This window comes from Pseudopodoces humilis, chromosome 2, assembly GCF_049639895.1.
Source record: "Pseudopodoces humilis isolate 2021_Gansu_Grassland_sample_001 chromosome 2, ASM4963989v1, whole genome shotgun sequence".
Lineage (NCBI taxonomy): Eukaryota > Metazoa > Chordata > Aves > Passeriformes > Paridae > Pseudopodoces > Pseudopodoces humilis.
The window spans coordinates 12826507-12849365 of NC_142201.1; the positions used below are offsets into that span (position 1 = coordinate 12826507).

A 22859-nucleotide genomic window follows, 5' to 3' on the forward strand; every position below is an offset into this window, starting at 1 on the left:
ACCACAAACCTGTATCACAGCCACAGAGTGAACATGAAGGACTGTCAGAAAACACACAAGCTCACAGTCTGTATCTTATAAAGAAATGGAAAAAAAAATAATGCTATGAGGTCAAACAGCTCTATTCTGACACCTTTAAACTTCCACTTTGGGAAACAAAATCAGTTTGTCATTAAGAATGTAGAGCTGAACCACACAGGAGCTAATTAAAACCCAGCTATTATGCAATGAATGGTGGTGGTACCATGCCATCAGTAGAACTGACTCCAGCCATTCTGACCTGAATGAAACTGCACCCAGAGAACTACCCATGATATCTTCTTGCATGTTGTATCCAACTGTTTACCAAGAACCCAAAAGTTGAGATTCATTATGTATTTGAGCACTAACAGCAAGACAAAATACATTTCAAAAGACCAGAACAAAGCATAACTCCAGCCTCATCAGTCACAAATGGCTGATTTCCAAGTGCTGCATCGCACTGATCACAGACACTGAAGGGACACCCTAATCTGAAAACCAAGGAAGAATTGTTTCTCTGGGGGAAAACAGCCTGTAGTGCAACAACAGACAAACCACCACAGATGTGACCACACCTGGCACATACAGAGGGCCAGGTTCCTTTACCTCAGTGCAAACCTGACCATGCCTCGAGTGTTGGGACCTCCACCACCCCAAGGACCCCATACCAAGCATTCCATGTCCACAAAGAGATTTATTAACCAAAGGGTGAAGAGCCAGCTGGATCAGACAACGGAGGTGCTCAGGGGCAGCCTTGCACACACACAAGCCCAAGCCTGCCAGGATAGCTCTCATGGCACATCATGCAGCATCAGCTTCCACAACCACAAGCATGTTAATGAAATTCCCCTTGAAGCTTCCAAATACTGAAACAGTCAATGTGTGACCCTGAAAATGGGCAGAACTGAAGCTTTCTTCTGAAAATGGTATTTTAAATCAATGTGTTGCAGGGACCTACACATTTATTAATTTCAGGAAAAGAGTCCACACTGGCAGATCAAAATGGAAAATCATTTTACAGTGCTGAAATGCTGGCTCCAGCTGCACACTGGCAGAAGCACAGTGATGTGCCTGCTGCCTTTGGACTAGGAGACACATGAGGGGAGTAGCTTGAGCTAAAGAAATACAAAAATTAAGCAAGTTGCTAGGGCAGAAAAGGACTTTGGGATTGCTGTGACACCATTTCTAAATGGCTGCTGCTCTTAGACAGTAGGCATTGTTTACTACACTCCATGTGACTCCCAGAGATGGGAGCTTAAGCTTAAAAAGCTTGAAGTAAAAACAGCCTCCGAGTTAGATAATGAATATAAACTGATCTGACATTAAAAAAAAGTTTATTTTTTCTTATCAAGCATGCCTGACTTTATATGTCTTACTTAATTTAAAAACTGTCTACTACAAGACTTCTTTCCACTGAAAACAAATTGAAGTACTAAGTCTACAGACATCTAAAAAAGGCATGAATTGTATAACAAGAAACTGATCCCTTATTACAAATTGTTCTCCCACATATGCCTGTGTCCTAAAGCCATAAATCTCCATTATACTGCTGCTGCAACTGTTTGCTTTATCTTCTACAGGCAGCAACTGTCAAATATGTGGTACATGCTGACACATTTTGCAATTTTGAGCTGCTTAATTAGCTCCTCAGCTCCTGTGAATACCCCATCATGGCAAATGGTAAGCAGTGAGAAAGAACAACACACAGATTTCTTCTCAGCTGAAGTTTTAAAATAAATTCTTCATCTGAAAGAAAATTATCTCAGTTCTAGCAAAATTCTGGCCATCTGCAGCCTCATTTATTACTTAATAAGAAAGCTAACGAGCCAAGCAAGACGGGTCCCCAAGCATTTTCCTGCTCTGGAGTTGCTTGGTAACAAACTTTGTGTTTTATCATTTTCTTGAATAACTTAGAAATGCATGCAAAACTTCATGGAACGCTGAAAAAAAATCAAGGTAGAAGCCTTTCAAGGTAGAAGCTGTTTCTAACAGCTATTTTGGCTGTCAAGAATATCATGAGAATTAGCTTCTGGGGGTTTACATAGCAGAAATAAACCCAAACCCAAAAACTGCTTTTATGCTAAAATTCCTCTTGAGCTCCCAAGTACAGCTCTCTGAGCGTGCCCCTCCATAGACATGTGAGAAATTGACCTTGGACTACCAAATCACAAACTGAGCTCCATACTGTGTGAAACCAAACCAGTCCCCTAAAAATACCAACATGTAGTTTTTACATCATTTTATTTGTTAACCATGGAAAGAAAAAAGGAAAATAAGAGTATACACAAGTCAAATATACAGGCAATGGACTAGAAACAAGACAAGTCACAGAGGATTCAAAAATAAATTTAAAGTATCGCCAAGTAATCTCATGAAAAATTACCTTCTCACTCCTCCATTACAGGTTTAGGAGATTCAAATGATGCCACCTCAGAGGAAAGGCAGCACGAGACCACTTTCTCTCGTGGACGCCAAGTGCAGCACAGAGCAGCTCACCAGGAAGAGCTGTCCTGTATCTGACCTTGGGAACAAAGGGACTTTGTAACAAACTCGGCACACCACAGTGCAGGGTCAGCACACCTTCCATGTGAGGTGAGCCAGCCTGCAGGTCCCTGAGGACAATCCCTGCTGCAGTGACAGGAGCATCGAGGGCACTGCCTGGAAACTGCCCCTGCCTGATGTGATCTGCAGAGGGCATGGATTTCAAAGGACTGTGTCCAACACCTCTTTGTGTTCCTCCACTTCAAAGGAAAAATTCAGTAAAGCAATTAACACCAGAAGGACAATGTCAGAATTACCATACACTCATCAATCCTAGTACTACATGAAAACCCCTACAGAGTAAAGCAGAAAACCAGTTGTCTATGCTGATTTCTGAGGACTTTTAAGGCAACATAATACTGCAATTAAAGCACACAAACTTTAAGTTTTCTTATTTATTTTTAATTAGAAAGCCACTTCAATTACACAAATCTTCATTGTTTCAAATTAATATCAACAGCCTGAGTCCTGATCCTGAGAACAGATTCATTTAAGTGGCGTTCCTCTCATACACCGTTGACTTGTGCAAGTATTTGCAAGACTCAGCCCTGAAGTCACAAGACAATTTATACCTACGTTCCTCATTTGTGAACAAACTCAACCTCTGAAGTCAGTAACACATTGTTCTGGTCATGTGCCATCATATTCTCTTAACTTCAGCAAAAACACATTTACGTATGTTCATCCATAGACAGGTGTGTATGCCAGGGAGAAGCAAGGAAGAGCTACCAGAAACCACAACCTGGAAACAAGCAAGGAAAGGGAACACCGTACAATGGGGAATGGTTATCCTCAAGATAAATACTAACATGAAACATTTAGGCTGTTTTCTACAGAATTATTTTCATGAATCTTGACCACTTTTGCAGCACCTCACATATAAGGACCTAGAGATAACTATATTAATAAGGTGAGGAGGGAGGAAACCTCTTCCATGTCAATGAGGTCAAGATATCACCTTAAATACTATGTCTGGGTGGAGGTGAACAGGAGATTGCACTAAAGATCACTTGCTCATTTCTTGGAGAAAGTGAACAGCTGTTTAAAAGCAAAGGCTACTGAGGACAAAGAAAAGAATACTACCCAGTTGCAGCAGTAAATGTAGCCTTTCATAGCCAAAAAGTAGCCTGAGTTTTCCAAAAACACTACAATTAATACCCATGTTCTTTACGCATGTGCCAATGGACCTGCTTTAAACACTGCCCAAGAGGTAGCACAGACTGCAGCAGGACAGACTTTCTCTGTGCTCTCCCAGGTCATCACAGTCAATTACACAGGCAAAGACTGCACCTGAGTTGCAAAAGAAGCATTTTGGTATCTTCTGAAGATTTCTCATCAAGTGCGGACTCTGAAAGACCTCTTGTTGCCTCAAAACAAAGCCTAGAAAAGCAGGGAGCACAAATACATACATGATTTGATATATCTATTGATATTAAACTAGGCAGGGGATTAATAAAATTACATTCAAGACACATACACCAGAAAAATGCACAATGAACAAAAAGTAAACTATTTGTTACACTATGACATACAGAAGTTGTTTGTAAATTCTCAGGAAGAATCAAGGAGCAGACATCTCTTGTTCAGTTTGTTAATCACTAAACACAACAGGTAAGGAACATTTTCACTGAAAACTTTTTTTTGTATTTGTGTGTCCTTTAAGACATGCAGGTTGCAATGACATCAGCAGGCCGCAACTCTGAAATTCATAAAAAGAAAATTTACTTTTGTATCATCAGAAAGTTTGGAATTAACAGCCCCAAGATATTAAAACAATTATAAGAGATTCCAATCACAGGTAGAAGTAACTGAAAAAATCTGTAATTAAACCAGCTATATTAAAAACCTAACCATGCTCATTTTTCAGGCACAGCCATTGAAAAACCCTCTCCTAACTGAAGGTCTTCTGTTGCTGCTTCTGCTTCCTAAAACAGTGTTCAGACTATGAAGACACAATGAGTGGGGAACAACTGATGGCACACCTTGCATTGCCACTAAAGCACAGGCTGCCTGGACAAGGTTGGAGAGCAGAAAAGTTGCTTCTCTCTGGTATTCATTGTAACGCTCCCAATAAAGACCTTGAGGAATGGGAAGAAAACTAATTCCTTGTGCTCCACCCTGCTGCTTTGAGGTGTTTGTAATAAGCTCAGGGTTCTTGGAAATGGGAGTCATTTCAGGGGAGTTCAATTTTCAAGCACTGGAGCACTACAGTCCTGAAAGTCAGCCAGTTTTTTCTGTGACTCAGGAAGTGACATTACTAATACACCATAACATCCTCCATGGTATCTTCAGCTTTTGTTCACAGTTTCCAAGGTTTACCTCCCATGGCTCCCATGGCCTGCATTCACTTCATGACAACAAATCCAGTATGTCAGCATCCTTCCTTTGCTTTCTGTTTCCTCCCCTCATTGTGTATAAGGAGACAGCCAAATGAGGTTAGGATTTACTACTTCAAAATACCATTTCTAACAAAAGCTGAAACTCAAGTTTCTTATGCAGACTATCTTATTCCCTGGAATGTTTTGGGTAATGTTCCTATAAAAAACTGACCACATGCAACTGAGGGTATATTAGTTTCATCACAAATTTCTATCTTTAAGCAAACTCTCCTCTGTAGTTACTTGAAATAATTTTAAAAACAGTACGAAATTACAGGTGGGGGCAAAAGATAAATGACTACATTTCAGTAGATGTGACTTGCAACCAGTGTTTCAGTCAAACCATTCCCCTGGTTTCACCACAGCAGCACAGCTGTATTGCTTGAATAGCAACCTGCCTTCTCTGCAGCAGTGCCTGCAGGGCTGGGAAGTTGCTGCTCTGGAGGCCACACGTGTCACACCCTCACCGTGCCCTGCCAAGATCCTGTGGCCAGGGCCAAACGAGTCTGGTTTGGGAACAGGAGGGCCCCATCAGCCCCCTCCTCTTCCTGCCTGCTGGCAGAGGGGGCTCTGAGGGGGCTCTGAGGGGAGCACTGCCCAGCTGGCCAGCAAGGAGAGCCTTCAGCAGCTGCCCTGCTGCCATCTGATCTGCAGGGAAGGGCAGCAGCCCATGGAGACAAGGACCTGGTGCTCCCACAGGCTTGATCCCAGTCCCTATGTGTGGGAACACCCACGGGACCTTGAGCCCTGTGAGCTCATCCACTGCTCACACCACAACATTCAGAAACTCACTGCAACAGGCAACACAAGAACTTCCGACTCCTCAGAAATGGGGCTCTATGGAGTTTATTGCTCAAAGCACTTTATAATGCTCCAATGAAATGTGCTATGAAGTGCAAAGTACTATTGTTAAGTCAAACTAAGATTTTTTTTCTTTTTTTAAAATACCTAGGAATTTCTCAGCATTTCCCTAATAAATCAGTACTTTATAAAAATAAATACTGGGAGGACAAAAGGGACAGTTCCCCCACAATTTTAGTAAACAAATTTCATTTTTCCATGCTAAAATCTCTATCTTTCCAAAAAATATCAAAACACCTAAGAGAAATTGAGGGTACATCAGAGCTGCTTACAACTCATCTACTTTATTGCCACAGCTAATGTATCACCAGAATGTCTAAATTTCACAGGTTTTTCTGAAAGGCCATAGTATCAGAAACAGCATTTGGCAAAGACTTTGTGAAGAACAGCTTTCTAATAGTCAGCAATGACCCTTATGATAAATTAAGGGGAAAATACTTGAATTTTTTTTGTCTTTGATATTTTTTCAACCAGGTACCGGCCACATTTTGTCCCTCCCATTTCTCCTGTATTTCCAGTTTCATGTACTTAGACCAATGACACATTCCAAAAGCTGGTGTACAACATCTTTATATACACTACAAATTCAGATTACCAGACTGTAGTCAGACTTTGAATGTATAAATAACTTTGCAAACTATTTACAGGTTTTAAACTAATCAGGTTTCAAGCAACCAACACTCTTAAGGCAAATTCATTTGTATGACTGGCTGTCTGGCCTCTCAGCATTTCTCTGCTCACCCCAATTCCCCATAAATGATAGGCAAATAGGAAATTGAATTACCCCCTGCCCCTGTATTGACAGAATTTCTTGTACAGAGAGATGATCTAACTACTTAGGAGCTTTCCTCAAAACAAGGGAAAATGCACAGAAATGCATTTCTGAGTCAAGAAAATCATTAAGGTGCATACCAAGAAGTGGAAGTCCTACCATCTTACAACAACACAACTTTTGGATGCACATGACAAACGGGTTTGGAAATTTGGAGAAAGCATCAGTTTAAAGCTGCACAACCCTTTTTAGAACTATGCATTTATAAACTCACTAGAGATAAGATCTGAAGAGCTCAAAGGGATTTTCTCTTAGGGGTGACACTGTGCAATACAAAACGCCGCAAACAGTGGATTTTCAAAGCACACATTTAACTACGTTAGAATTTTTCTCTTACACCATATTGCTGTGCAAGATACTATTCACCACTTTAAGGGATTCTGCACATTTTACCAATCCTTACATTGGCATAAGAATTGGCCACTTCAAATAGTATCTGTTTGTTACAACATTGTGTTCCTAAGTGCAATCACAGTGCGATCCCTTTTGTCAATGCACGACTGAAGCAACCAAGCATATTCTGGTGAAGTACACAGGATTCACATACCAAACGTGCTCAGTGCCTTCCTGTAAGTCCCAATCATCACTTTGTTCTTAGTATTTTTCAGTGCCCTGATTAGGTCTTTGTTTGGAAGTAATTAGCTACTGTGGTTTGAAGGATTTTGGAACAAAGCAGAGACTTTATATTGAATGCAGAGGTCATCTCCAGCAGAGACAAAAGGTGGCAAATTATCGATTAGCTTTATATTTAGAAGCATCCCTTGGTTCACTGCTAGGATTGCTCCAGTCATCTGCTTCAGGTGTGGTCTTGTAGTGCCGCCATGCTGACTTATTAAAAACAGGAAGTCTTTCAAATGATTCACTTGAAAGGGCCTATGGAAAAACAAAAGCAATAGTTAGGTATCATTAGAGATACAAGAGCAAGGTGATACTCTGAGGAGTTCTACAGTTACAGCTTCTCTACCCAGCAAGTGTCACAGTTACCCCAAGTGTTACACGCCACAGCGCTACTTTGAACATACTTGAGCTGTGACTAGTAGCTCTAGTTACACTCAAAAGTCCCAGTCAGAGTGAAAAGAAAGTACTAACATAGAAAAATATTTCCCTTCTTTCCAGAGAGTGGTGCCTACACCACTAGATAGCAAGAAAGATTTTTAGTCACAAACATTTTAGTGAGATTTGTCACTGACATAGAGCAGACAGCTAAGCCAACATTTCCCCTCCTCAATGCTCTTGGGCTCTGCCAGCACACTGACCTGTGGGGGCTGGGCCAGTTCAGTGCCCTGGGTCACCTTTTTCTTCTGAGAAAGGCCAGACTTTTCCTCCACATGCACACATGCAGAGGATCAAACCCATCAGAAGCAGAGTTCACAACTCACTTCTATATACAGCATGGCACAGTGACAGTGCAAAGCCAACAACCTGCACAAGCTGTACACTCTGTTCTTTTAAAGTCCCTGATGGAATTCAAGCAGTGTCAGCCTGTAGCCCCTGGGTAGCCTGGGCTCTCCCAGAAAATGGCAACAGGATCAATACAGTCTTTTGCATCAAGAGCTGCATAGAATAGAACACATTTGCTAGTCAAGAGTTGGCCAATAGTCCTCTCATCTCTATTGTGACCATAACTTTAAATCAAAAAGCATTAACCAAATTATCTCTTATCACGGTTCTTGGAAGATTCACCACTTATAACAGATTAACAAAATGCAACAATCCAACACAGGGACTGGAAAAAAAAAAATCAAAGCAAACAAACTAGTATTAGTGCCAGCTTTATTTATATATTTATTTAATTATATATAACCTTGGGGTTTAGAATTTTATGTAACTGATTTATGTAAAAGTGTCAAAGGTAGCAAAAAGAAATTTGAAAACAAGCTACAGAGTGAAAAGAACTTGCTACATACAAACAACCTGCACTGCCTTACCAGTTTATAATAGGGTGAAATTCATACCTTCAAATAAATAACAGCATCTGAACCCACGCCTTCCATTGAGTAGAGTTTAAGGTCACCTTGAAAGTACCTTGCATACAGACGAGAAATTGGCAATCCATAGCCAAACCCAGCCTGCAAAAACGAGAGAACAAAAAGAAAAACATGATGGAAAGTTTAAAAAATGCAACAGGTCTCCATTAATTTACAAGGGAGAGGATACCTAAATACTAGATTGGCATCAAATTATTTTTGAAGCTTCCCTTTATTTCTCAGCTTATACTCTAAGTTCATATTCAGCCTTTTGAGCAAACTCCTTTTTTCCTGTGCATTAGTTTTTTGTACAAAAAGGGCTGAATCCTTTGCTAGAACTCCTTTGTTCATTTGCATTTTCTCAGAAGCAGGAAGGTGCAGCATACCATACATGCTGCCTGCAACCAGCAAAGCAAACCAATGCTCTACACAGCTTCCTCATTATGATGACCACTGCTGGAGTATTGCATTCTTTCTTTGGTAAAAATCAGAGTTTTGACAGCGTATTTTTTCTCCCCCAAGCCTGCAATTATTATCTCAAATGTCTCCACACTTAGGAGACTACAAGAAAGCCAGAAACAACTTCTGTCTACTTCATCTAGGTCACGCTATTAAGTGACTGCTGATGCCACAGTGCCACAGAGACCAGCAGAGTCCTGCAGAGGAACACAGACTAATACAAGGTAAATTATCCTCTCTCTTTAACAAAAGATCAGGATTCCCCAGCACTGAATGATCTCCTGAGGACTGACACATTACAGCCCACACCATTTTCAAAGCATAATGGAGTTGATGGTATGAAGTTTATTGACAAAACTAATATTCATAACCATGCCTGCAACAAGATCAATTACCTGGCACCTCTTCCAACCTCTCTTGTCAGAAAAGTTGTTGGAAAACCCTCCAAGTCTCTCTCACTGGATCCAGGGAATAAGATTTTCGCAACACTCAATTACTCTTTCAGATGACAGGCTATGTGCTGAGAACCACAGTGGTTGGTAATGCGTCCAAATCCCACCTGAATTTTTCACTATCCAGTGTAATAAAGGAACTATTCCAAGCACATACGTATTTGGAAAAAAAACCCCAAACATATACTTGGCAAGGTAGTATGGGTGGACTAAGAAAAATTAGACACTTGAAGCTTTCACAAAACTAATAAATTCATTCCACAATATTTCTACAAAAGCAACCTGACAGAAAAGTGATAAACATGTCCTAAATTTTATAAACAAAGGCCTAAAATTATACAAAAAAGAGAATGCTAAGAAGAAGGATTTGCAAGCATTATGAACAGCTAATATGTGGTATCACTTTATAGGAAATCCCTTGAGGGAGAAGTGAACATTAAAGAACTTGTACTACAGTGTCCATCACAAATTCTCTTGCTGTCATCTACAGTATTTTTTGATCCTTTTTGCCTTGTTTTTACAGAGTTCTAAATTTAGTTTTCAACTGGTTTACAGTTGCTCACTCAGTTCTTCTGAGCAAAATGAGAAACAGAAATGCCAAATATGCCCTTTTCACACACTGCTTGTCACAGTTATTAGTGTCCATTAACAGAGTTAAAACAGTTGCTTAGCTGCATTTTTCCCAACATCATTTTTTAAATTTCACAAAGAGAAATTTCATCTCCCACTAGAGTCTTATGCATCACTTTCAAACACCTGGCCTTGAATCCAGAGATTTCTTTCTTAACCTCTAAAATATTGTTTTCACTGTCTTAAAAAGAACTAAAAAATGTCAAAAGCTGACTTCCTTTTCTGGAGACTAGACAATAAATACATTGCAGAAATTATGAAGCAGAGTGACCAAAATGCAACTTATAGAAAGTCTATATCCCAAGGACCAGCTCATGTAATGGGCAATATCAAACAATACCATAAACACTTCATGCTTTCATGAATCCTGGCCTTACAAAGGGTCTATTTTGCAAAACACAATTAACAAGAGGTGTTTACTATATAGAACTGCGCTTGGCCTAGAGGACAGAATAGTCTGTGATGGCACAATTGCTTTGAGAAAGGAAAGCTCCTTAGAGCAAATTTATCATTAAACGTTATGGTATGCATTAAAAAAATAGGAAGCTATTATATTTCTGTGTTACTAGCATCGACAGATTTAAATTAAAACTAATTTAAGCCACATTTCTCCCACTATAAACAAATGCTGCCAGAAAGAAAACAATTAAATTCCCTAAGAAAACCTACTATCATTAAACATGACCATGTGTTTTAATGTGTACTCTACATACTGTGCAGATGAACCTAAGACCTGCTAGAATCTGAATGCTGCCATGGTAACAAGGTTTCTCAGCAGGATTTAAACAACATTTGCAATGACAAGGAGCACAAATTTTCCCCAATCAACAGAAGGATACTTCTCTTCCACTGCCCAATTCCATGAATGTTTCATAAACTAGACAGGGGATCATATAACAAGGGGAAGAAATGTTAGAACAGAAAAATATGTCTATTTACACTGCACCCCAGCTTAGCATAGAATATTACCTAAGTCAAGGATGACACGCCACCAACCTTCTGCAGCACTGTAATTCTTTAGTGGTTTGGTCTTTGGCACTAAACAATAAAGAAACTCCTTCTGTATGGGCATCAAAGAGGATTTATGTGGAACTTTTCTGCTGAAGGGTTTTCATTTCCAGACAGACATATGAATCATTGAAAAATTGTTTTTATAACTGGATCTGGGCCATAACACATAACTTTTCAAACTTCACTGTTAAGTCCTTGTTCCTGTTAGTGGCAAGATATGGCAAAGACTCAGAGTTTGTAACTTTTTTCTTTCTGCACACACATATAAATAACAGAGCTGAACAGCTCTTCTCAATGTTCAGTCTTGTGCAGGCAATGGTCAGACTCACAGGACAAAAGCTACCAGACTCACAAGAGAGGGGGATCCTTTGTAGGTTTGACTAGAGTGGCATAGACTGGGAAAAGAAAATAAAACCTGAAAAGGGATACAGAAGAATACCAAGGGTAAATGCCACAGAATCAAAGTAAGCAGTATTGAAGATAAGGAAGTAAACACAGCAATGCATTGCTAAAGAAGCACTGAAAAAAGAATAATATCAGTTGTAAGTTGAACACATTTTACAATCAGAGCTACAAAGGAGGAGACAGTTTAATAGTGAATACAACCGGTAATCAAGGTATAAGTTTATCCTAAGAACAAGTTTCAGGAACTCCTTGTAGACTGATACGGTAAATTGCTGATCAAAAGTGAGACAGAACAAAGGCAGATTATGCATCAAGAGAGATTCTACCATTTGTGACATAGAAAAAAGCTTATATTTGAATTAAGGCCTGTTCCCTCTCACTCACCCACATTCATGAAGATTTTCTACGAAAAAGAAGTTTGAGACATAAGACTGAGATGTGCTGTAGAGGTAGGAGCTGTGAAAGACCCATACCAAGTCAGTGCAGACACAGGGCTGGGTTTCACACCTCCCACAATGCAAAGGGGTAAACTCAGTGCAATGCACTGCCATGCCACAATGCTACCCACTGTGGACCTAGGCAGCACCATAAAGACTTTCTGCTCATAAGCTAAGAGGAAATTTATTGCCTCTGAGTCACTCTGAACTGATTTTACCCTCAGTTTACTGTTACATATTTTATATCCAAAATAGCAATGTGGACAACAGGGAACAGCCCCAATCTGTGCTAGGGAGGTTCAGGTTGGACATTGGGAAGAATTTCTTCACTGAAAAGATTGTCAAGAATTGAAACTGGCTGGCCAGGGAAGTACTGGAGTCAGTCACCATCCCTGGAAGAGTTCAGGAAACAACTGGACATGGCACTTGGTGCTGTGGTTTAATTCACATAGTGGTGTTTGGTCAAAGGTTGGGACTCAGTCTTGGGAGGTCACTTCCATTCTTAATGATCCTGTGAGTCCATACTCTGCCCCACATTCTATTATCCATCTGAAGGCACTTGAAGCACTAAAGTATCAGTAGGGGAGAAAAAAACCAATCACTTAGGAACATGCTAAATGAGAATGCTCCTAAGCAGGAAAAAGAAATTTCTTGGAGAATCATCTTCTCAATAGGCTTAGCGATAAAAGATTGTATACGAAGCAGTAGAAATGAGAAGAGGCAAAATACAGTATCTGTATTAGTCCACTTACTGAAAACCAGTCAAGTGGAACAGTAGCTATACAATTTTTATCACAATGAGCCAATATGCAATTTAATCAAACCATTCAGAAGTAATATTTTAATATTTTTTTAAAAATCATGTTTACTAAAAGAATCTACAACATTCAACACTGAAATAACTGCCCTGATGCATCTCAGAAAGGAGTATCACATAAGATATTTCCAATTAAATAGGAATATACCAAATATGTTCATACCACATGCAGGTTCGCAAATATTTTTTATTGTGTTTTTATAGTCCATACCTTACAGAAAAATTATCTTCAAGCTTCAGTAAAAGCTTGTGGATTGCCAGAAGGTGCTTCTCAAATGCTGAGCACTGTGGCCCACCTTTTTAATCCATTTATGATAGGAAACTTAGATTAACAGTAATTTTATACACCAAAGAGGAGCTCATTAGATCATTCACCTGATCAGTAATATAGCACTAAAGATCCTGCCCATTAACCTGTGAAAATACTGTGCTTACGCAGCTTTGTTTATGTTTGTTTCCAATAATGTAATGTCAAGACAAAGCAAAGTAATTTTCTGTTCTGCAGACTAAGTGATGATAACAGAATTAATTTTCTCCTGTCCTACCTAGATAGACCTGCTAATGATAAGCCATTTCTTCAATGGAAAACCGATGGAAATCCAGCAGATTGCAGTGAAGGATAATGTAAAATCAGAGAGGTGCAAAGGGACATTTATATACATAATGCAATTGCTTACCAAAGGCACAGCCCTCGAGGGCTCCAGACTGGGCCTGGGTGCTGTTGAGTACATGTAGTTAAACAATCTGTCTATTTTTCTTAGAGGTACACCTCCACCTTGATCACTTATCTAAGGAATGAAAATTTAAGAGCTTTAAACATTATGTTCTAAAAAACCCCCACAAAACATCAAGAAGCATTATCTAAATTACTTTAGATATACTAAAGAAGCAGTTAGGGACTTTGGGGCTGTCTGGTTTGGAGAAAATAAAGCTGGGAGTGACCCTGCCATGGTGTACAGCCTCGTGAGGAGGGGAACTGTGGAGGGAGGTGCTGATCTCATCTCCTTGGATCCAGTGATGGGATATGTGAGAACAGTTCAAAGCTGCAACATCAGGGGAGGTTTAGAGTGGACACTAAGAAGCATTTCTCTATGGGAAGGGCTGTGAAAGAGCAGAACTGAGAGATGTTCCTAGAGAGATGGTCAATGGCCCAAATCTGTCAGTGACCAAGATGCATTTGGACACTGCCCCCAACAAATGTGCTTTGACTACTGGTCAGCCCTGAAGTGGTCAGACAGTTGGACAAGATGTTCCTTGTAGGTACTTCCCAACTGAAAATATTCTGTTTTAATGAATATGAAGTGGGTGATACAATAATTAATTTGCTTTTTCAAATTAAGTCATACTACTCCAAACCTAGCAGGTTTGCAAGCTCTATATTATTTTTTAGGCATTTACCTTAATAGATAGATCTTCTTTCCCCAAAGTGACTAAGGTTTTGATCGATGGATAGGCTTCTTTCTTACCTTCATGCAATTCCACTGTAGCTCTCATTGAATTCTGAAGATAAAAGAAAATATAGTCTCTTTGATTCTAACATTAACATATAAGCTTTTTGTGACAAGTTAGAACTTACTAGAATTTATTTTATAGCACCTACCCTGTTCTACAGTTGTGCACAAGACAGAAAAGGCTGTATTTAACATAAATTCAAGTGCCATCAAGTCAATGAATTGCCTGGTTAAATTTTTATATTACAACTTGTTATACATAACTTTTATTTATTTTATATACTCAGAGAAAAGAAAGCAAGACTTTTTTTTCTCCTGCGTGAAATCAAGTAAATATATCCACAGGATGAGAACATCTTTCATCTCCATCGTGTACCACATCAACAGTGATGTTTACCACAGAAAACTAGTTTTGATTTTCTCAGCCTGGGTCACGTAATTTTTAAGTTCCCATCTGTCAATCTGACTTCATGTTAACAGTTTTCACTGCCAGTCTCTCCCAGTTCTTACAGCTACAACTTACTGGCTTCAGCCTGTTTCATGACTTGTACCAAAAATATACTTACATGTATGGTACAAATTCTCATCTGTTCTGCCCCAGAACTAATTTACAAGTGGCAGAATGGGAGAAGACTTAAATGATAGTTGACAATTGTCAGAAATCAAACCCCAAAATCCATTACTTCGAAAAAGTTTCTCTCTGGTCAAATGCAAGTTTTCCCCTCAATTCCTGGTGTTCAGCTGAACCACTTAGAGACCTCCTCTCTTCTTTTAAACCATATAACAGCTCTGACATGCTCCATTTTCACTCATGTTCCAATTATTCAACAAACACAAAACCAAAACAAAGCATGTCCTCTACACCATTCAAAGATACAGAGCCTGTTTTCACAAGGACACTGATCTTAACCAGTCCTCAAATATGCAATACAGAAGCAAGCTCAGAAAAACTGCAACGCCATGAATATTCCATCACTGCAAAACTAGACTGTCAAGAGTGTTCCAAGTTAATCAAAAAGCTATAAAAAGCACAACAGGAGAAGTGGGAAACCAGGGTGGTTTTAAATACATAAGGTCATAAGAGAGGGGTTTAAGTCTGGCTTTTAAACAAGAGAAGAGTGTTTGAAACTTAAGAATAAGCTTAAGAAAGGAAATCTGAAATAGCATTTAAGAGCTGCAACCAAAAGGAATCCCAATTTCAAGAGTAATGGGGTCACAAAACCCTCCCAAATATTAACAAGTGCAACCTACCTTAAATAATTCAAATAACATATGAAACAAATGAGACGGTACATAGACTACTTGAATAGGCTTGTTTGGAGCTTTAGCTAAAAAAAGAGAAAAAATGTCAAATCATTTTTCTTCAAAACAGCACTTTGCAGCAATGCCCTTTACCAGAAAAACATGAACATGTAGGCACAGACAAGTATGTAAGCATGTTCTAATTTTCCCAGAAATTAGTTCCATGAAGTAAAAACAAATGGTAGTTACTGCTGTCACCTGAAAGGACACATGATAATTATGATCTTCAAATCCATCCAGTCAGCAGACTTTGTTTACATAAAATACTTCATTAAGCAGTGGCTGGCACATACAACACTGTATGTTAACCAAGAAAACTTTCCTACTTAAGTGGGAAACTTTCACATGCTCACATACTATTTAAGCATATTTGCTGCAGAAAAACATTCTTAAACTAAAGAAAAATCCACTGTTTAAATATTCTAAAAACAACTACATATCTTCCCTTCATTAAAACACGCAAAATGTAAGTATTCATAAAAATTTCAAATCTACTGCAAATAATATCACAGCTTCCATATTCCAGATCATCACTGAATTGTTTGACCATGCAGTCCCACTGAGTGTTTCAGCAGAGGGGTTATGGCTTAGCACAGCTTTGAATGCCAGAGTGCTCACTGATTGATTTGGCAGGAAATAATACAGCTGGCATTTAATATATTCCAGGACAGTTTGGGGGCTGAAGTCATCCCTGAACATTCAAATATCTACTGGCATTAAATTATGCAGTCACAGAAAGTCAGACTGAGCAGCAGTTCAGACTGAAGTCTTGAACTGTCTGCTTCATAAATTCCAGGATAATATAAATATGCACAAAGAACATGACTGGAGTCAACTTCATTCCTTTTGGCACTGAGAGCTGGTAATAATCCCAGTCATTATTTTAAAAGTCATGGTCGTGAAAACTCCTAGGAAAAGGAGAAGACCAAAACAATGCTCTCCAAGGCAACTTGATATTTTATTCTGTTAATTTTGTCAGTCCATACTCCCATTCCCTTACACTTCATGGAAACCAAGGCAAACTGATTCACACTTGTTTGAGGCACAGAGATAGAAAATGAGTCATTGTTGCTCTTGTGAGGTAATTTGCAAAGTTACTTTCCTTATATTGATAATAAGTTGATTTAAAGGAAACAGGAAATTCTTTATTCACTTTTCCTTTTTTTAGCTCCAGCAGCTTGCTTTCTCTACTGTTGGATCTTTTTACTTATTCCTTCAGATGAATTTTGCATTGATTGATTCCTCTGCTGCAACACTCAGTACTTTTAACTCCAGAACCACTCAGTTTAAAAGGGGAAGGTTCGGTCCTTCGGTTTTGGGAGATGGATGGCAATGCTGACAGTATCACCTTGTATAAGGAAATATTTCTACACTAATCAGTAGTACTTTGAGCAACACATATTCCATGTATCTCACTCTCTCATTGAGTGTTACCTAATTCTGAGACTTTTGCAGTTCTGCTGCTGAAGTTTGGAACCATCTTAGTATTATATTTGGCTGCTGTCCAAAACCTGGGAGAGGATCACTCAGGATTTTTTTTTAACTAAAAAAAAAATAAGCTTCCTTTTGTCAATAAAATAATGAACAAAAAGCAGTCAATATACTGACAAGGCCTGTCTCATAAGTTTTGTGTCATCCAATTTTGATCTCTGCGATCAAATTGAAATAGATTTTCATGTGAGGAGTTTATGATTGGATTTAAAGCATAGACTACCTAATAAAAATTCCAACTTTGCCATCTTACACAGAAGGGCTCACTGCTGTGTTGAGTGCCAGTGGAATTCATAGGTTTATCATCAAACTTTGGAATGGAACAAGTTTCTGTTCTCTTAGAAGACTAAAAGGTAGGCATGTTTCTTTCTCAGTTATGAGGAGTCTTCGTTTATTTTCTTTAAAGTGATAGTGAATTTAGCAGATAGAACTCTGCATTCAACATAAAAAAGTACACATCATGATGATAAATTATAATTCAGGTGCCCATGTAGATATATTAGAACAAAAGTAACTGCATAGTTCAAGTTATAAGTTATAATTAATTAACAAAACCAGAAATCACAGATACCAGAAATGTACTTTCTTAGATACATCAATTAAATTAATTTCATAATTACCATTGAATTCTTCAACTTCCAGATCAGGTGCCACTGTATAGTACTGTTCACATAACATCTTAGCTGTTTCATAAGCATCTACAAAATAACAGAACAAACACTGATTTATCAAAATCTTCTAGCAATGACCAGCAGTGTTCATTCTCCCTGTAAAAGACCACAAACAGAATACTCACTTTGAGCTCTAGTTTACAAAAATGACACTGGTATCCAATATAATTCTTTTTTCTCTGTACACTCATAGCCTGGTTGTCAGGAAAGGAAAAACTCTATCTAAAGCTCAAAAAAAAAAAAAAATCACAGTGCTGGAGAGAAGCTATTTTTCTTCTTTGTTTGGGGCTTAAAAACCAGAAGGATATAATCTTAGGGTGACCACAAAACCTACTTATTCTTTTATTTCCTGATAACAGTTTAATACTCGTTCTTTCCGTCTCAAATAAAAAAAGATGACATTACAGGCATAAATTCAGGTTTTCCAAACACAATACTGTTTACAATACTTAATTTTCAATTTAATTTTGGTGGAAAAGCTGGATAAGATTCTTCATTCCTTCCCACTGAACCAAAAATTACTCCTCCTGAAAATACCTTCCCATAGCCCTGATCAGGCTTTATATATTGCTGAGACACAGATAGAAAGTTTAAGTTACCCTTTGTCACTGGTGGTGCCCCCCAGGGTTCAATACTGAGCAATATTGTTTAAGTTACTCATCAGTGACTTGGCGGGGGGGCAGAGGCCTCCTCAGCGAGTTCACTGATGGCACAGAGCTGGGAGGAGAGGCCGATTCCCCCGAGAGCTGTGCAGCCCTTCAGAGGGGCCTGGACAGGCTGGAGAGATGGGAGAGGAATGGTCTGAAATTCAGAAAAGGCAAATGCAGGCTCCTGCCCTGGGGAAGGACAACCCCAGGCACCAGCACGGGCTGGGGCCGACCTGCTGGAGCAGCTCTGCAGAGAAGGGCCTGGGGGTCCTGGTGGACAATGAGCTGTCCATGAGCCAGCAGTGCCCTGGGGGCCAGGAGGGCCAGGGGGATCCTGGGGTGCATTAGGGACAGCTCTGCCAGCAGGTCAGGGAGGTGATCCTGCCCCTCCACTGAGCCCCAGGGAGGCGTGTCTGGAGTGCTGTGCCCAGCTCTGGGCTCCTCAGGACAAGAGAGACATGGAGCTCCTGGAGCAGGTCCAGTGAAGGGAAACAAGCATGAAGGGACTGGAACATCTCTCTTTGGAGGAGAGATTGAGGGAGTTGAGCCTGTTCAGCCCTGAGAAAAGAAAACTGAGAGGAGACCTCATCAGTGCCTAAGAATATCTGAGGAGGAGGTGCCAAGAGGTTGGAGCCCTTTGGAGGCTCTTTTCTGTGATGCTGAGCAATAGAACCAGAGGCAGAACCTGATGCACAGGAAATTCCACCTGAACATGAGGAAGAATTTCTTCCCTGTGCAATGAACGAGCACTGGCACAGATTACCCAGAGAGGGCGTGGAGTCTCCCTCAGTGGAGATGTTCAAGAACCATCTGGGCACAATCCTGTGCCATGTGCTCTGGGATGGCCCTGCTTGAGCAGGGGGAGGTTGGACCACATGATTTGCTGTACTCCCTTACAACCTGACCCATTCTGCAATTATGTATTTGAAAGATTTCTTACTCGTTTCTTAGCAAATCTGGGTCAAACAGTATGAGTACAGTCTAACATTTCATCTTCCTCTAAAAGCCTACTCTTTGGCAGAGTCCTTAGACTGTTGAAGAGACTGTGAAGTTCATAGCATGCTTCATGGTGTGGATGGAGATTAAGTAGCAATAACAGTGAGGGATCTATTGGTAAATCTAAAATCCTGGCTCCAGGAAAAAAACCTGAATTTGCTGTGTGCTCAAAAGTCTTAAGACAGTCAGTGAGACAGACAGCCACCCCAGGCAGCACAGACACAACACTTGCTGTAGCTGCTTGAAGCAGGAAGAGTCTGTTTAAATAATTTCTTCATTATTTTACGGGTATACAAGGTTTATAGCTGGCACATACCAGTACCAAAATCAACATTTTAACTGATAATCTGCTCAGAATGCTGCCTGTGAACCAGCACATTTGGGAGCTAGCACAGCATATAGAACATAAATCAACCCCACCACCAATTCTACACGGTAAAGGACTCAATAACCTTGACTCCTTGACAGGACTGTCAAGCCCCAGTCTTTAAGGACATTTTGTTTCTTTGAAAGGCAACAATGAACACTCTTTGCTATGCCCTTGTTTGGTCAGTGTTGTGTGTGATGTATTTTAGCTACTTGCTTGAAAACTGGATGTAGCACCTTCTGACACTATGCACTCCCTGTCCAAGGCAGTAACTGTGAAGCTGATGATCAAAACTGATTCAAATATTGCTATTAGAATTCAAAGCAAAATAAACAACATGGCCGCAACATATAAAAATGCTGAGGCCAAAGTGGAGTAGGGTCAATCAAAAGAAAAAAAAGCTGCTGAAAAAGGCCACACTAGGAGCCAAGAAGAGCTAAAAAAATGCTGGTAAGAGAGCTGTAAAAAGCACTACTAAGTGAGCTATCACACAGGTCAGATTTTGAGATAAGAAAGGTTTCCCTCTCACTTCACCAAAGGCTGAGAAAAAGTGAAGGGAAGAAGCACACTCCTTCTCCCTTTGCAGGCTGCACAAACAGCAGTGAAGGACAGAACCTGGAATTCTCTCCTACAGCAAGACTGCATTTGCAAATAAATACCCCCAGAGTGTGAAACTTCCACAGAGAAGTTCTTGAAGCAGCCAGCATTGCCTCATGCCTCCTTGCTAACATTCTGAAAGCATGTAAACATTCACAACACAGAGCAAACAGGACTTCCAGTGTTTCTGTGCCAGGTCACGCAGGTACAACCATTACATCCATGTCTTCTGCAGGAGACAAAACAAGCTGTGGTATGATCAGATGACACAGCAAAGTGGAATTTCACTGGGATATCTGTACACCTGAGGACATTTTACTAAAAGGCCTAGCAAAACAAAACTAAACAAAATGGAAATTTCACTTACTCTCAGTTTTCTGTAATATCAGCACGTGATACAAAAGCAGTACATGAGAACCTGCTTCTAAGTATTTCAGGAAAAAAAAAATCTCAAGTTTAACAAAACATTTAGACACTTCATCTGATATTTAAAAATATAGATTAAAGCTATTAAAAATCAAATTGTTTTCCTAGTTCTGTTAACAGACCAAAAGTTTCTCTCTTCTCAATAATGAAGACATCACAAAGTCTCAACAAGCCCAGGGCTTTATTGTGAGCAGAACTTTCCTTTAATAAAATAAGAAAAAATCTATTTAAATCACCCTCAGTTTATTGTTTCTAAATAAAGTATTTCTGACTATTTTAAGATGGGGGATTTCAGTGAAAGAAATATTAGCTTCATCTTACCTTTAACCACCTCTGCCACATCACAATTAGGATCAATACTTCCAATATGTTTGGGATGAGCAGGATTAATATCTCCACCAAACAGAAGTGCTAAAATAAAAAAGAAATGGTAGTAAATTATTTATTACCCTTAAGGCAGGCCAGAAAGTTTGAATCTGATGGTATCTGAGATTTACTGGATACTGCATCATCTTGTAAAAAGCTACCCCAGCAGATTACCAGAATCCTCATTTAAGAAGACTACTTGTCTAACTGTTCATCTTCCCTCCCCTTTTTTTTTTTTTTTTTATTTTCAGTTCTTACAGTCAAGACTAGTTAAAACGTAATTCATGACGTGGGAAGGTTAAGGTGAAAACCTGCATTCCAAAGCAGATCATCAAAAATTAGATAAAATTAAAATATAAAACACTTCATTCATACCATTGTCAGAACAGAAGCACTCACAACAATGAAGACATTAAAGTAAAAAGGACTGTGGAACTGTAAGGCATCATTAAAAGCCTTTTACACTCACCTAAGCTGCTCATAGTCGAACAGAGATCTCTCTCACTCACTCAACTTTCTCCCTGGATCTCAGCAGTATGATCACCACTGCCTCTTTGTACAAGTGTCTGGTACTCACCAGACCCTTCACCAAGAGTTTAAAGAAGACTCTCATAGAAGTAGAAAGATTTTGTACTTTATTTCAGGAGTGATTTTCTGCCATTTTAGCAAGTTAGTGAGCTCTAACATGAAGCAGGTGCAGCATGAGGTGAGCAAAAGTCTATATCTGAAAGCTCTTCCCATGCTGGGCACAGCAAGTTCACACACTGGGCACTGTGTCCTGCAGAAGAGTGCTGTAGGAAACAGTCTGCACAGAATGTCGGAACAGGAACACAAACTAGGCAGAAGCTTGGGTCTGCATTCTGCTTTCCAATTATCTTTTTCTTCAGTGCTTCAAGATTAATATTTGCCATCACAGACAGACCACTAACACTGCTAACATACATTATACAAGGTTAACTAAACTTCAAGCATCTACAAGCAGTTTTAAGCTCCAACCAGTTAAACACAAAGGTCCATAGGAAAAGCTTGTTCAGTTCAATGAATCAAGTTTAATATTTTAGAATTAGTGCAAATTATGCTAGTACTCAGCCCAAGAATTCTATTAGGACAATGTTTGCACTCTATTGCTAGAACTCTTCTATGAAAGCCTTTTAACTTGGTTTTATGTCTCTCACTTCTCTGCCCAGGTGCAAATAAAGAAAAAGCTGTACATTAATCTCATTTTGTATGCTTTTCCACATTCAGGTTATCTGTACACGCACAGCAAGGCATTTGTTAGGCAGATGAGAGGTTACTGGAAAGACATACAACTTGTAGTGAAACACCTCATACTCCAGCAGCCACATTATCCGTAGCATACAACAATTTCTAAGAGCTCAGAAAAGCAGAACACTGAGCAGAGAATGAAGCTCTAGAGCTAAAAGGCACAAGACACACTAAAACAGATCAGAAGACTGTCCTTAACTTTACACAGATCACTTTCTGCATGGCTGCACATATTGGTTAATAGGAGCTGTGCAAGTAACTCCCTTCACTCTGTAACACGAATATAAAAAAGTGAGTTTATTAGTAACAACAAATGAAATAGAACTTAATGACAAAGGATTACTAATTCCAGCATTTATCCATAAATAGGGAATAGGAAGTGAGGAAAGCCAAGAGATATAATTTAAAACTTCAGTTAGAGATATTCAACCTCTTCATAAGGCAAGAAAGTCTGGAAAAAACAATATG

At 39.4% G+C, this 22859-nt stretch overlaps 1 protein-coding gene across 1 annotated transcript in view; it reads right to left on the bottom strand.

Annotated features, from left to right (window-relative positions):
• Window positions 1-2942: 2942 nt before the first annotated feature.
• PDK3 (pyruvate dehydrogenase kinase 3) overlaps window positions 2943-22859 on the bottom strand; it is a 53816-nt gene continuing 33899 nt past the window's right edge. The window contains exons 5-11 of the mRNA XM_005516701.3: window positions 21081-21170; window positions 17676-17753; window positions 15514-15590; window positions 14210-14311; window positions 13489-13599; window positions 8589-8702; window positions 2943-7506 (exon numbers count right to left, since the gene is read on the bottom strand). Of these exons, the coding sequence (XP_005516758.3) occupies window positions 7363-7506; window positions 8589-8702; window positions 13489-13599; window positions 14210-14311; window positions 15514-15590; window positions 17676-17753; window positions 21081-21170 (716 nt within the window). The 3' untranslated portion in view covers window positions 2943-7362. The remainder of the gene's footprint in view (window positions 7507-8588; window positions 8703-13488; window positions 13600-14209; window positions 14312-15513; window positions 15591-17675; window positions 17754-21080; window positions 21171-22859) is intronic.